At 33.7% G+C, this 13,267-nt stretch overlaps 1 protein-coding gene across 2 annotated transcripts in view; it reads left to right on the forward strand.

Moving 5' to 3' along the window:
* The window catches only part of LOC136027136 (inositol 1,4,5-trisphosphate receptor-like), a 206,347-nt gene that overhangs the window by 66,936 nt on the left and 126,144 nt on the right, over positions 1-13,267 (forward strand). For both annotated transcript variants that reach the window (XM_065704102.1, XM_065704101.1), the window contains exons 10-12: positions 293-458; positions 3,584-3,721; positions 6,909-7,210. In XM_065704102.1, the coding sequence (XP_065560174.1) occupies positions 293-458; positions 3,584-3,721; positions 6,909-7,210 (606 nt within the window). The remainder of the gene's footprint in view (positions 1-292; positions 459-3,583; positions 3,722-6,908; positions 7,211-13,267) is intronic.

Genomic DNA, 13,267 nt, shown 5'->3' on the forward strand with positions numbered 1-13,267 from the left:
AAAGGTTAAAGTTCAACTGGCTGCAAACTCAATTTAGTCCCTTCTTCCGATATTCTTTTGCTGTTGTTTTTTCAACGCTGAAGAACTTGATCATGTGATTACTGATTGTGTTCTGCTTTGAATATGCCGTTTTGAATGCTTTGATAGTTTTGACAACTTCAGAATTTAACCGATAGCGAAGAAACAAAACCAAAGTGTTGCTCTCGCAACACTTTTATCGGCGAAGCCGGACAAAGGTTGCCGCAACACTTCACGTTGCCCAGGCCACGTAGGTCTAGTTATTTTTTTCTAGGTGTGTCATATCTCTTGTACAAGAAGTTATATATTTTATTGCCAATCTGGAGGCGGAGCAAAATCGTCCAGATGCATTGGAACTTGTTGTAGCCAATCCGAATCGAGATAGACAAAAATTACTCAGAGAGCAAGCAATTCTGAAGCATATTTTTATGATTCTTGAGGTAAGTGGAATTTTCTTTATTCTCTAACATTACAAATTACCAACAATGTAACAGTATAAGGTTACTTTCGTAACGGTAGAAATTACCAGTAGTATAATGGTAATAGTGTAATTACCAATAGTAACAAGTTGCTCTGAAGCTTATGTTTATGATTTTTTAGGTACATATGATATTGTGTTAGTATCAAACGGTACAAATTACCAACACCATAATTGTAGCTGGCTAAGAATCTAACAGCCAAAATTATTATTACTGTAATAGCAACAATATAATTGCCAACAGTAGCAGGCGATTTTAAAGTATTTATTTATGATTCTTTAGGTACGCGCCATATTCCTTATTATCTAACATTATAATTTATCAACAGTATCATAGTAAAGACATTTTATCTAACAGTACAAATTAGCAACAGTGTAGCAACGACCAACAGTAATAGGTAGGTTTGAAGAAAGTTTTTATGATTTTTCAGGTGCGATATTCCTTAACATTATAATTTACCGACAGCAACGGGCAATTCTGAAGCACACATTTATGGTTTTGGGAGCTTGTCAAATAATAATAATAATAAAAAATATATATGAGCTATATGAAAAATATGCCCCGCACATTCGTGATCCTTGATGGCTCAATTATAGCTCAAATAGCTCATTTATGATTTTCCGAGTTGCTCGAATTAAAAAAAAAAGAAAAAAAAGGCGAACTATATGAAAAATATGTTTTGCGCATTCGTGATCATTGATTCCTATAGTTCTTCTCTGTTTCGGATTCTTAAGGACTTGAGGAAAAAATTTTGAAGTCAATTAAAGTTTTCTTTTCACTCTTTCAAGATCAATTAAAAGCTTTCTGGCTTGAGCTTGGTCGATCTAAAAAATACACTCACACAAAAAGAGTAAACATTTTTTTTTAAATATGATTTTCTATCTGGGTATGTCTTTCGATTAACTTAAGCTTTTGGGTTGTCAAATAAGATGAAATGGCTGATTGTAAAACAAAAGTAATTGTTGAATCTAATTTTTTTTAAATTAAATTCATATTGCAGTTAAAAAACGTTATTTACAATAAGTAGACCCAAATGACGACGATTCATCTCATTTTATAAAAAAATAAAAATGTTAATTTTTTTTGTATACTTATCGTTGGCGTAAATTAATATCCCTGTAGCCACACCCCGCAGGATCAATTTTTTAAAGCTTCAAAGATATTTGTGTTGGCGCATCTAAGCAACGCATACTATTGAACCGATGTAAAAAGACTTGCAAGGCAAAAAAGGTTCGTTATTTTTGTATCCTGAGCCATCTCGATGCTAGCATTCAGTTGAATTACGCTTCCGACTAACGAAGTTTAGCCGTAGATAAAAAGACTGTAAATCTAATTGAAAGAGTGAAAAGCTTGTGAAAAAGGAAGTTCGTCAGAGAGTGATATTTGTGATAAATTCTATCATCCGGGGGCAAATAACGATTTATTCATGATATACACTATACTAAGTAGGCTATACTGTATATAGTGTAATATGCTCTACTATTTTTAAAAAATATACAGAACAGCACCAAATAGAAAAAAAGTCAACAAAATAGTGTGGTTTCGGTTGACATAAATAGCAGGTTAGAAACAATCTTTGCATCTACTCAATAGTATGAAGAGGACTCAAAGAAATGAAATAGGAGAGAATACCCTTTTAAAAAAAATTGGAAAGATGGAAAGAAGAAATAGAAATAACCTACTCCTCATTGCTCTTTCGCGAGAAAGAATCTTCACCGTGGTCTTATGAGTATTATATGGGATTATTTCAAACGCTCGGTAGAAAGTTTCTAATAATAAATGGGGCTTGAGTTATATGCCGCATTTCCTGCACAATATTCCCAGAACCCCTAGTTTCATAAAGCCCGAAATAAAATGCCCCCCCCCCTCTAGCCCTTATATACCAATGCCCTTATACCATAGTGCTCTAAGTGAAAATTTCAGTTGCTAAAATGAATTCTAATTTCTTTAAAAATATTCGAATATGACATTGGAGCAACAAATTTTAATGAATAATATTAATATGTAAAAGGAAAAGAAATATTTCCATGGAAATTAGACGGAACTGATTTGGACCATCCTCATAACAAGTAAAGGAAAAGAAATGTCAAATGCCATCGAGTTGCATATTAAGCAAGGTTGCATTAGCTTAAATGACTATAAGACTAAGTCCTATATTGAGAATGTTCAAACTTTAAAACAACAAGTAAAACTCAACCTTTTAAAACGACATTATAAAAATGCTGAAAAAAAGTCTTAATCTAAGAAATAGAAAAAAATTCTATTTATGAATTTCAGTGTAGTTTGCTGTTTTAAAAATTGCTCAATTTTTCTTTGGATTCCATTTTTTTTAAAAGTATAACAAATTGATAGCTGATGAAAACTTTAAAAAAGTCAATTGGAAAATATTTAATATATCTCTGGTTTCCCGAAGTATGATTTCGGAAACACAGATCAATAAGTGATTTTGAAAGATAATACATCTGGCTAATTGGCTAACCTGTATTTCTGTACTAGTTTAACGACTTGGTCTTGTCTTTCCAACCTTCTTGGTCTCATTTAGCCTCCTTCTGTCCTCGAAGAAATCGAGGTATTAATATTATTCGTATTAATATTATAAATAAAAATAAAACTTTGTACGCTCTGGAAAATTCTAAAAGCGAATGCCGTAAGCTAGTTCAAAAGACTTCGAAAAAATGTAGGCACACTTTATCTCCAGTTGGAAAGCTGGATTGGAAAACCACAATTAATTGCAATAAAACTGACCTTGATACGATGTGGTGTAATACTTGGTCTCTTCTTGGTCTCATCTAGCCTCCTTGTATCCTCGAAGAAATATCGTATTAAAATTATAAATAAAAATAAAACTATATACTTTCCGGAAAATTCTAAAAGCGAATACTGTAAGCTAATTAAAATGATTTCGAAAAAATGTAGGCACACTTTATCTCCAGTTGGAAAGCTGGATTGGAAAACCACAATTAATTGCATTAAAACTGACCTTGATACGATGTGGTTTAGTTCCAATCAGAAACATAAGAAATGCAGGTAAACTGTTTGTACTGGAAAAAAATATAAGAATTTGCCTTGATCCTCTTTTTTTCTAGTTTCCCGATTTGGCCACAGATAAGAGACCATTCAAGTTGTCTGATTTGAAGGACGCTAAACATTCTGCTTACAAGACGCTTTGTAGACTATGCTATCGTCTGCTTAAGCTCAGTCAGCAGAACTATCGTAAAAACCAGGTAAAATTATTTCCAATAGGTATTTTAGTTTCATATTTCGGTTTTTCGATTTTTTTTTATCAGGATGATTATGCTTTTGCATTTGATTCTTTTTGTTTGTTACAGTTTTAGTTTTTTCTTCTTGTGATTGTGTAAAACCTTCTTCTTGCATCAAATACGGCTTTGTGGAGGTCGTACCGAATTAACTGCGCCCTTTGCATTTTGTTTACTGGTTGAAAATCTTATTAGTTTTATGTTGCTTTGTGTGGTCCAAGACCTTAGTGACATAACATTTATCAGCATTAGAGTTACATATTAAACATATACTAGTTAATGTAGATTCTAGGGACAGCAAGAATAATCGGAATACTCTGAAGTTGCAAAATAGTGAAATCGCAATTTAAATAATAAATTAGTAATAATGTAAATAATAGTATTTAAATGATATAAATAATAATTGAATAATGATACAAATAATAAAAATTAAATGATAAGCTAATAGTAATTAAAATAGTTAAGACCACATTTAAATAGTAAAATAAAGATCTAAGTAATAAACTAATAACAATAAAATAATATAAAAAATAATAATTAAATAATATGAATAATGACTGAATAATAAAAAATGGTAAATTAATAGTAATTAGAATAATTTAAACCACCTTTAAAATTGCAAAATTAATAAGTAGAAAAAAAAGAGATGGTGATCAGCACCGCGCTTTGGACTACAGTGCTGGTACCGGCACCAGTTTAGTGCCGGATCCTTTACCTTTTTCATTACCTAAAATGAAAATAGTATTGCACCCTGTACAAGAGAATTATCTTAATTAATTAAAATCAAAGTACATCATATTTAAAAGAATAAACAAGTAAATGACTGCATGGGCTCATTGCCTATCAAATAGGGTTCACCAGAGAGATGATTCCAATAAGGTAAAGGGATTATTCTGAGCTGCATGAGAGGACTGATGTAAGAAGGCCAATCAACTTTTCTGTTACAACGTTCTGTTACGTTGACTACTATGTGTTTTTTTTTCTTTTTTTTTGTATAGATCTTTTTCGAATTGTTTCCAAGTTCTTTTATTTTGACTGAGTGTTATTTTTTTATGGGTCGTTTTAATCTTGATAGTGGTGGTACGCTGATGGAGTTTTCAGTCTTATATTTAAATTTTTATTTATTTTAATTACAACATTTATTAACATTTTTTATATTTTTTTCAACTTATTTAAAGGCTGAAATATTTAATTAAAAATCGAATTAAAAAAATAAATTTTAATTAAATTTAAATTTTAATATTTCATTTATATCTAAATATACATATATATATCAGTGTTCGGACTCGCCTATAAATTCCTATATTTTAATGCACTCCTATAAACTACCTATATTTTGGCTAAAATTCTATTATTCCTATATTTTCGGCTGAAGAGCACTAAGAACATTGCTCATGATTTGCAATTTTCTGTCTTTTGGTGTAATTTGATAATTAATTACAACTGTTGAGCTTTTTGAACTTAACTAATGCTTTGTGTTGGGTTTGGTAAGCTGCTTCTGCCTGGGCTATGCTGTTGTGTTGACTTAGTAGCCTATGTTTTGTTTTTTGTCATGTTGGGCCTGTCCGAAATGAGCAAAGATCAGTATATAGGCTAGCAGTCTCTGCTTAATGAGACTGGAGTTCTTGCGACTTATGTGTTTCCTGGCTGAATGCTGGCTGGCTGATGTGAATACGGCCCAGTTATTCAAATGGGCTATTCTAAGATAGTTGCTAATCGAGGGAAGTATAATAGACGTGCACTGGGTAGGCTATATGCTACATTCTGTGATCAATCGGTCCTTTATCTATCTGGTCTTTATCCCCTTCTAAAGAAAAATGATGTTAATCAGATTCGGACTTGTTATTTCAGATATTATAAATTTTTACTTTATCCCCCCCCCTTGGTATAGCAATGGTAAGATAATTCGTAAGTTTGATGTCCCTGATATAAGTGCAAAGTTGGCCCTCCTGCATGGAAGATTGTCGGAATCAGCTTTTTATCGTTTATCGCCTCATCATCCTTTGGTCCGTCTGTTCGGTTAATCTCATTGTCGCATAGTGTTTTTATGGCACTTGGTATTAACCAAGTGACATATAGCAATCGCAAATTCTGTCGGCCTGTCTGTCTTTCGGTCCTGGTTTTGCTACTTAAGGCACTTCCAGGTAAGCTAGGATGATGAGATTTGGCAGGCGTATCAGGAACTGGACCAGATTAAATTAGAAATACTCATTTTCCTGATTTGACCATCTGGGGGGGGGGGAGTTTGAGGCCCGTTAATTCAGAAAAAATAGAAAAATGAAGTATTTTTAACTTACGAACGGTTGATCAGATCTTAATGAAATTTGATGTTTGGAAGGATATCGTTTCTCAGAGCTTTTATTTTAAATCCCGACTGGATCTGGTGACATTGGGGGAGTTTGGAAGGGGAAACCTAAAATCTTGGAAAACACTTAAGAGTGGAGGGATTGGGCTGAAATTTTGTGGGAAAAATAGGCACAAGTCCTAGATACATGATTGAAATAACCAGAACGGATCCACTCTCTTTGGGGTAGTTGGGAGGGGGGATTGATTCTGAAAATTTAGAAAAAAAGAGGTATTTTTAACTTACGAACGGGTGATCGGATCTCAATGAAATTTGATATTTAGAAGGATATCGTATCTCAAAGCTCTTATTTTAAATCCCGACCGGATCTGGTGACATTGGGGGGAACTTGGGAGGACCCAAAATCATGGAAAACGCTTAGATTGGAGGGATCAGGATGAAACTTGGTAATTTATGTGACCAGGCATCCCACACCATCTACCACAAATTTGATCCCGAGGACTTCCGAATCCTATATTTGGCCTATATTTGGGCCCAGGAAATCCTATAAAAATAGGACAGAGCCTATAATTTGAAAGGAACCGACCTGTCCGAACCCTGATATATATATATATATATATATATATATATATATATATATATTATAAATTTCCATATATTATATATATATATCTAAACATATTTTATATTAAAAGTCATGGCTGTAAGCATTTCAGCACAATATTTAAAACCAAGCATGTTTAGTTTTTGAAAACAAAATATATATAGTTCTTTCCTTAGTTGCCCCCTTTACCTCGAAATTTGGTAGACCCCTTGAAGATGTAATTCATCAAATGAATGTCTTTCTAGGAGTATATTGCCAAATATTTTGGATTTATGCAGAAGCAAATTGGCTATGATATACTTGCTGAGGACACAATCACTGCCTTACTTCACAACAATAGGAAGCTATTAGAGAAGCATGTAACCGAAACCGAAATAGAAACATTTGTAGGCCTCGTTCGTGATAATGCTAGTCAATGGGACTCCAGGTTTTTGGACTACCTGAGCGATCTCTGTGTTTCAAATCACACTGCCATTCCTGCCACACAAGAGTTAATTTGTAAAAGTGTTCTGAAGAATACCAACCGTGATATATTGATATCTACCAGGTATTTATCGTTTTTTCTTCTATTTCTTCTATTTTTCTTCTTGTTCGTTATTTTTATTAGCGATGTATTTTAACCTCTCATACATAGTTTTACCCGTAAAATTTATGTGAACAAGCCAAGTTGGATTTTATTTGCATTAACGGGAAAAAATTCACCTTCATAGTTCAAGTTTTCTTTAACGAAAATTATGAACAACGTTTAAATCTGGAAAAAACTCAAATTTTTTTGTTGATAAAAACTATTAAGCATGCATACTCAGGCCCTAGGCTTGACTTTCTATTTTAGGAAAAATGATAAAGTTGTTCTATTTCTGGAATGATTCTACGGAATTGGTTGCTTTTTTGACCTGACAGATATAAAATTTCTTGGTACAATAATATCCTTCGTTTGAAAATATCCCTAACCGATATCTTGCGCTGTAGCCTTTTAAATATCTTCACTTTTTTTTCAAAGTTTATTTTTTAGTCCAAATTATAAATTTCTGAATTTTTACCCTTTAATCTCTGTCCTACACAGGATTGCCGCTTGAACAGAATTAATGCTATTAAAAAACGAAAAACCTTACAAAAAATTGTAGCTTGTGTTACGTTTCGCTTAATACGCGCATGCGATTCGGTAGATTTCTCTTTGTTGTGACGAAAAAGTGGAAGATTTTTTTGGTTGGCCTGTGTTTCAAACAGGTTTCTCATCTTCGTCTCTTTTATTATTCTACAAAACGGTCAATTACTATTAAATTATTGCTTGGAAACGGTCAGCCGAGGTCAATTCTAAATTGCGGTAATCATCTGTTCAAATAATGCAACCGACACAAACAAAAATGCATTCGTTTTGGGTACTATAAGATTATCAGTTACCCAATCCTTCAAAACAGTACTTGAGCTGTTGAAAGGAGCTATCTTCAAAGTTCTGATTAAAAAAACAGTTTTCCTTTGCTTCTTTTGTATTTTGCATATTTGCTATTTTTCTTTATATTGATTCAAATCATACTATATAAAGGGTCTCTCAGTTATTAAAATGATATTAATCGCAGAAAAGAATTTAGGAGTCATTAAATAAGAAAGTTAACTTAAATGATTTTAAGTTAATACTATAATAAGTTAATAAGTAGCACGCTACTCCCTTTTGGAAGCTGCTGACCAAAACTGGCAAGCATAAAATCATTTCCTTGCTTTTCCAATTTGCTAAATATCTACTCTGCCTGCCTCCATGGTAGAGCAACTCACAAACTGTTGCTAAATTTAAAGTAGCAGACCTGGAACTCTCAGTTGCTAAACGAATCGCAAAACATTATCGCAAAGTTGAACTTCGTCAGAACTAATGTGTGCGACTACTAAAGCAGTGGTTATGACGGGTGTCCAATATTTCAGTACTTATTTAATTAAAATAACTAAATGAGATGTGTTTAATGCATATTGTATTACGGGGATTTATTTTTTTCGTTCAGTCGTGTGTGAATCAATCCGTTTCCTTGTGCTCCTGATCAGTTCTGCTAGAACTGTCAAAGTTTCGGAACTAGGAATATGGCTTTTCACATGCAGAATATTGGAAATATTTTGGGCAGTAATTTTTCAAAGTGATGTTCGTATTTTAATGCCAAATCTGGGATTCGGTCGAAGCTCTGCTGTGAGACAGAGACATAATACCCTTCATGAACGCGGGTAGATCAGTAGAAACAGGACCCCAGTAGCACCCATGAGAATGGGCACTGATTTTCAGAAGTATAGAAGTAGCATTCTTCCTTAACCGAGCTCTTTCTTCAATAGCCCCCCCCCCTCACACCCTTTTTATGACTTCTACATCTGTCTCAACTGTCCCTGAACATACCAGAAAAGAGAGATTATCGAAGAAACATAGCAAGAAAAAGCAGATTGTGGCGATGACTAGTCAAGGATCCGAAGCCCTGGCCAGTCATTGTTCACTCCACTCTTTATTTCAAGTATAATATGATATAAAAGGCAAAATGATATTCCTTTGTCGCAGCTCTCTAAAGCTCTCAACTTTTGTATCTGATCAAGTGCAAAGAGCTCAAATAAGGCATATATGTTTATTTGTGTTTATAGATGCACATAAATTCATACATAATTTTTTTTTATACTTACTCACATAGTTAGAGTTGCTGCAGTACTAGCTTAAAAATGAGCTAGTGTATATAACTTCGCTCCATTGGAGGTTGCATAGTTGTTGGTACTTACATGTTTGAGCGCCTAAAAACTCATTTGTTTTAAAATTTTCACCTAATTGTTTACATCACTTTTAGAATTTAAATAAAAAAAGAAAAACTTAACTGAAAGTAAGGAGCAGCATTAAGACTTAAAAGCGAAAAGAAATTATTCTGTAAATGAGGGGGCTATACCTTCTTAACCCTCTCGCTTTACGCTTAAGTATTAAAGCTCTTTAAAAATATTTCAGAACCAAAATTAAGGGCATTTATGTTTGAGTAGTATTTCCTAAAGAATCAGGAAAAAAGTCAAACTCTAGTGTAAAGAGCGAGGGTTGAGGAAATGGCAGCCCCCCTCATACACAGAACAATTTCTGCTCGTTTTAAGTTTTAATTTTGCATCTTACTTTCAGTGGAAAAATTTTGATTTTTAAAAAAAAATTAATTTCTGACTGTCTTTCAAATCATGGCAGGAAATCTCCTTCAACTCTCCTCCCCCCTCCTTCGTGTAAAATTTTGCCACAAAATAAAAAAATCCACATTTTGTAGATAAGAGCTTGGAATCTCTAGTAGAGTTCTCTAATATTTTGAATCTGATGGTTAGATTTTCGTTAAGATCGCTTGACTTTTGTTGGTATTTCATCCCTTTTTCGAAAATTAGGTAAATATTTTCAGACTCGTCGCTTTTGATGAATAAAATTAAAAATAATGAATTTTAAATATTTGGAATCAGAATAAGAAGCCAATTCTTTTGATGTATCTTTTGTTATCAAAATTCCATTTTTAGAGTTTCAGTAACTCTTGGTCAAAGTCGTTCATCACTTATAGTTCGTTTCTACCAACTGTTGGATACATTCCAAATTCATCTAATGTCTGAGATCTTTAAGTAGACTATACGATTCTGAAATTTCTTTATGATGTATTGCAAAATGAAGCGAAAAATTCACGACGACACGAAATAGTTTAAAGTTGATCTGAAAAATTATTTAAAAATTACCATTTTGGATTAAACATACTGCTTTCGCGAAATAGTGTTAAAATGTACTATTTTCAAGTAAAGTATTCAAAAAGTAATACTTCGATCAAAAAGTAATAAAAGCAGCAATTTCATTCTACCCATGGAAACCCTGATCCTACTGTACTAAACTTCAGAAACTTTTTCCACAAGACAAGTTTTTCAAAGAAAAGTAAAGCACTTTATTAAACCAAGAATGGGCAAAAATAAAGTGAAATAATCTTCCAAGAGTAAAACTACCACAAATCACTGTCAATAAATAAATGAAACTCAAAACGAACAGAAATTATAATAAATAGCCGAGTCAAACTCAAAAGCAAAAACTAACATGAGTAGGGCTGATAACCCCAATGCCTTAGCCCAAGACCAGAACACAATTTGCGCTTTACTGAAACAAAAACAAAAAACAAATGACCATGGATTGTCAGTTAAATTGACATATACTGACATTTCTTCGTTAAGGTTTTAATAATTTTTCATTTATGAAAGTAAGAAAGGTGAAAACATTTCAAGCGTAATTTGATATCCAGACAATGCCTTTTTAATACATTTAACACAATGCCTTTTGATTTATTTTTAGAGTAACATTCAGTTTTAAAGTATAATGGGCAAATTGCATAGTTATGGGGGTTGTCATGCCTAATATCCCTAAAGACATAGTTGCTGGACCGTTCTACTATGCTGAACAGAATAGCTGTCTCAAAATTTTGACTGGATGCGTTCGGAAAATGAATGGGCTTGAGAGAAGGGCTGCTTGCCCTCCAATCTCTTGTTACTCTTAAAACGGGCACCAGACACTCGCGCTGTAATTGGATTGCAAGGGGAGGACTTTCCCCTTGATATTTCTAGTAAAAACATTATAAACAAGTTAAAACAAAGTGAAAACCTTTTAAATGTACTTTGTTTTCAGTAAAGTGCAAATTATGTTCTGGTCTTCAGAGGGCATGGGGGTTGTCAGCCCTACTCATGTTAATTCTTGCTCGTTTTAAGCCTGAATCGGTTATTTATTGTATGATTTAAATAAACAAAATACGTTTAAAGTGTTTTAACTTCTTAATTTTAATAAATTGAAAATTATTAAAACTTTAGGAAATATATCAGTATATTTATACTAATCTGACAATCCACAGCCATTTTTGTCAGTAAAGTGCAAATTATGTTTTGGTCTTGAGTAGGTATGGGGGTTGTCCAAGACATAATTTCCAGACCTTTCAACTACACGGAACAAATTGGTTATCTCAAAAGTAAATATATGTATTTTGGGAATTGATGGGCGTGCGGGGGATTTGTTGCCCTTCAAACCCTTTTGACTAATAAAATGGGCACTAGCCCCTCCAATTTCCAATCCAATTAGCCTTTTTCGAAGTTTCTACGACAGGAAATGACCGTTTCAAAATTCCCATCAGATACTTTTTGGGAAAATACGAGGGTTTGGGGTTATTTGCCCTCTGATCACTCTGGATCTCAAAAGGGACGCTAGAACTTGGACACTAAGGACACTGATTACCTATCCAACGAGCCCCCTACGAAGTTCCTACAATAATCCTTTCTATATTTACCTTACATGCCCACAGGGCATAATTTACCTTGCCCTGAGGGCTGTGGGAGTGGGTGGGTTGTAATCCTCGAAGACATAATTTCTGGTCCTTTCAATTACGTTGAACAAAATGGCTATCTCAAAATTTTGATCTGATGTGTTTGGGGAAATGGTGGGCGAGGGAGGGATCACTTTCAACTATTTCAATCACTTTCAACTATTAAAAAGGACATTGGTCCTTTCAGTTTCAATCGAATGAGCTGTTTTCGAAGTTTCTACCACAAAAAATGGTCATCTCAGAATTTCTATCACATACATTTCGAGAAAATACGAGGTGTGGGTGGGGGTGTTGCCCTTCAATTTTTGGTCACTTAAAAAGAGCACTAGAACTTTTAATTTCTATTTGAATGAGCCCCCTTGTGAAATTCTTGGACCACTTGATCGATACGTTCCCCCTGGAAAAAAAAAATATAAATAAACACTCACCCGTGATCTTTCTTCTGGCAAAATATACAAAATGTCACATTTTTGCCGGTAGGAGCTTGAAACCTCTACAGCAGGGTTTCCGGAACTTGATGACTCTGATATATTTGAAATTAGTATAAAAATCTGATTCTTTTGATGTATATATTGGTATCAAAATTCCGTTTTTTAGAATTTGGGTTACTATTGAGCCTGGTCGCTCCTTACTTAGTTTTTTTTTACCACGAACTGTTTGATTAAATATAAATAAAAAAAGTTTTTTTTTCAACTGAAAGTAAGGAGTAGCTTTAAAACAAAATGAACAGAAAATATTCCGTATGCGAAAGGGTTGCCCCCTCCTCAATACCTTTCTCTTCACGCTAAAGTTGGCTAGCACTTATAAAAAAGCTTCCTATTCTAACTAACGGCCCTTGTGTCTCTGTAGTTTTTAAAAAATTTGGACGAACAGTCAAACTAGTGTAAAGAGCAAGGTATTGAGGAGAGGGCAATCCCTTCGTATACGGAATAATTTCTGTTCTTGTTTAGTTTTAATGCTACTCCTTACTTTCATTTGAACTTTTTTTTTATTTAACTTCTGATCGTTTTTCAAATAACGCCAGTAAATCTGGCGCTCACTGTCCATGAACATTTCCCCATCCTCCCTTCTTCACGGCAATCTCCTCCCTGAGAAGGTCCTCCCACATTAAATTCCTTCTGGACAATTCCATCCTTGCTGAAAATTCCTCCCTCTCCTACCCTATATAAAATTTCTTGCAGAAGATTCAGACTGGAAAATTCTCCTTAGCACACTTTCATTTGGAAAAGCCATAAGTTCTATTCATTTTCATGATTACTCTGGAAATCCCCCCTCCGTGGAGATTATTT

The sequence above is a fragment of the Artemia franciscana genome, chromosome 5 (genome assembly GCF_032884065.1).
Source record: "Artemia franciscana chromosome 5, ASM3288406v1, whole genome shotgun sequence".
Classification (NCBI taxonomy): Eukaryota; Metazoa; Arthropoda; class Branchiopoda; order Anostraca; family Artemiidae; genus Artemia; species Artemia franciscana.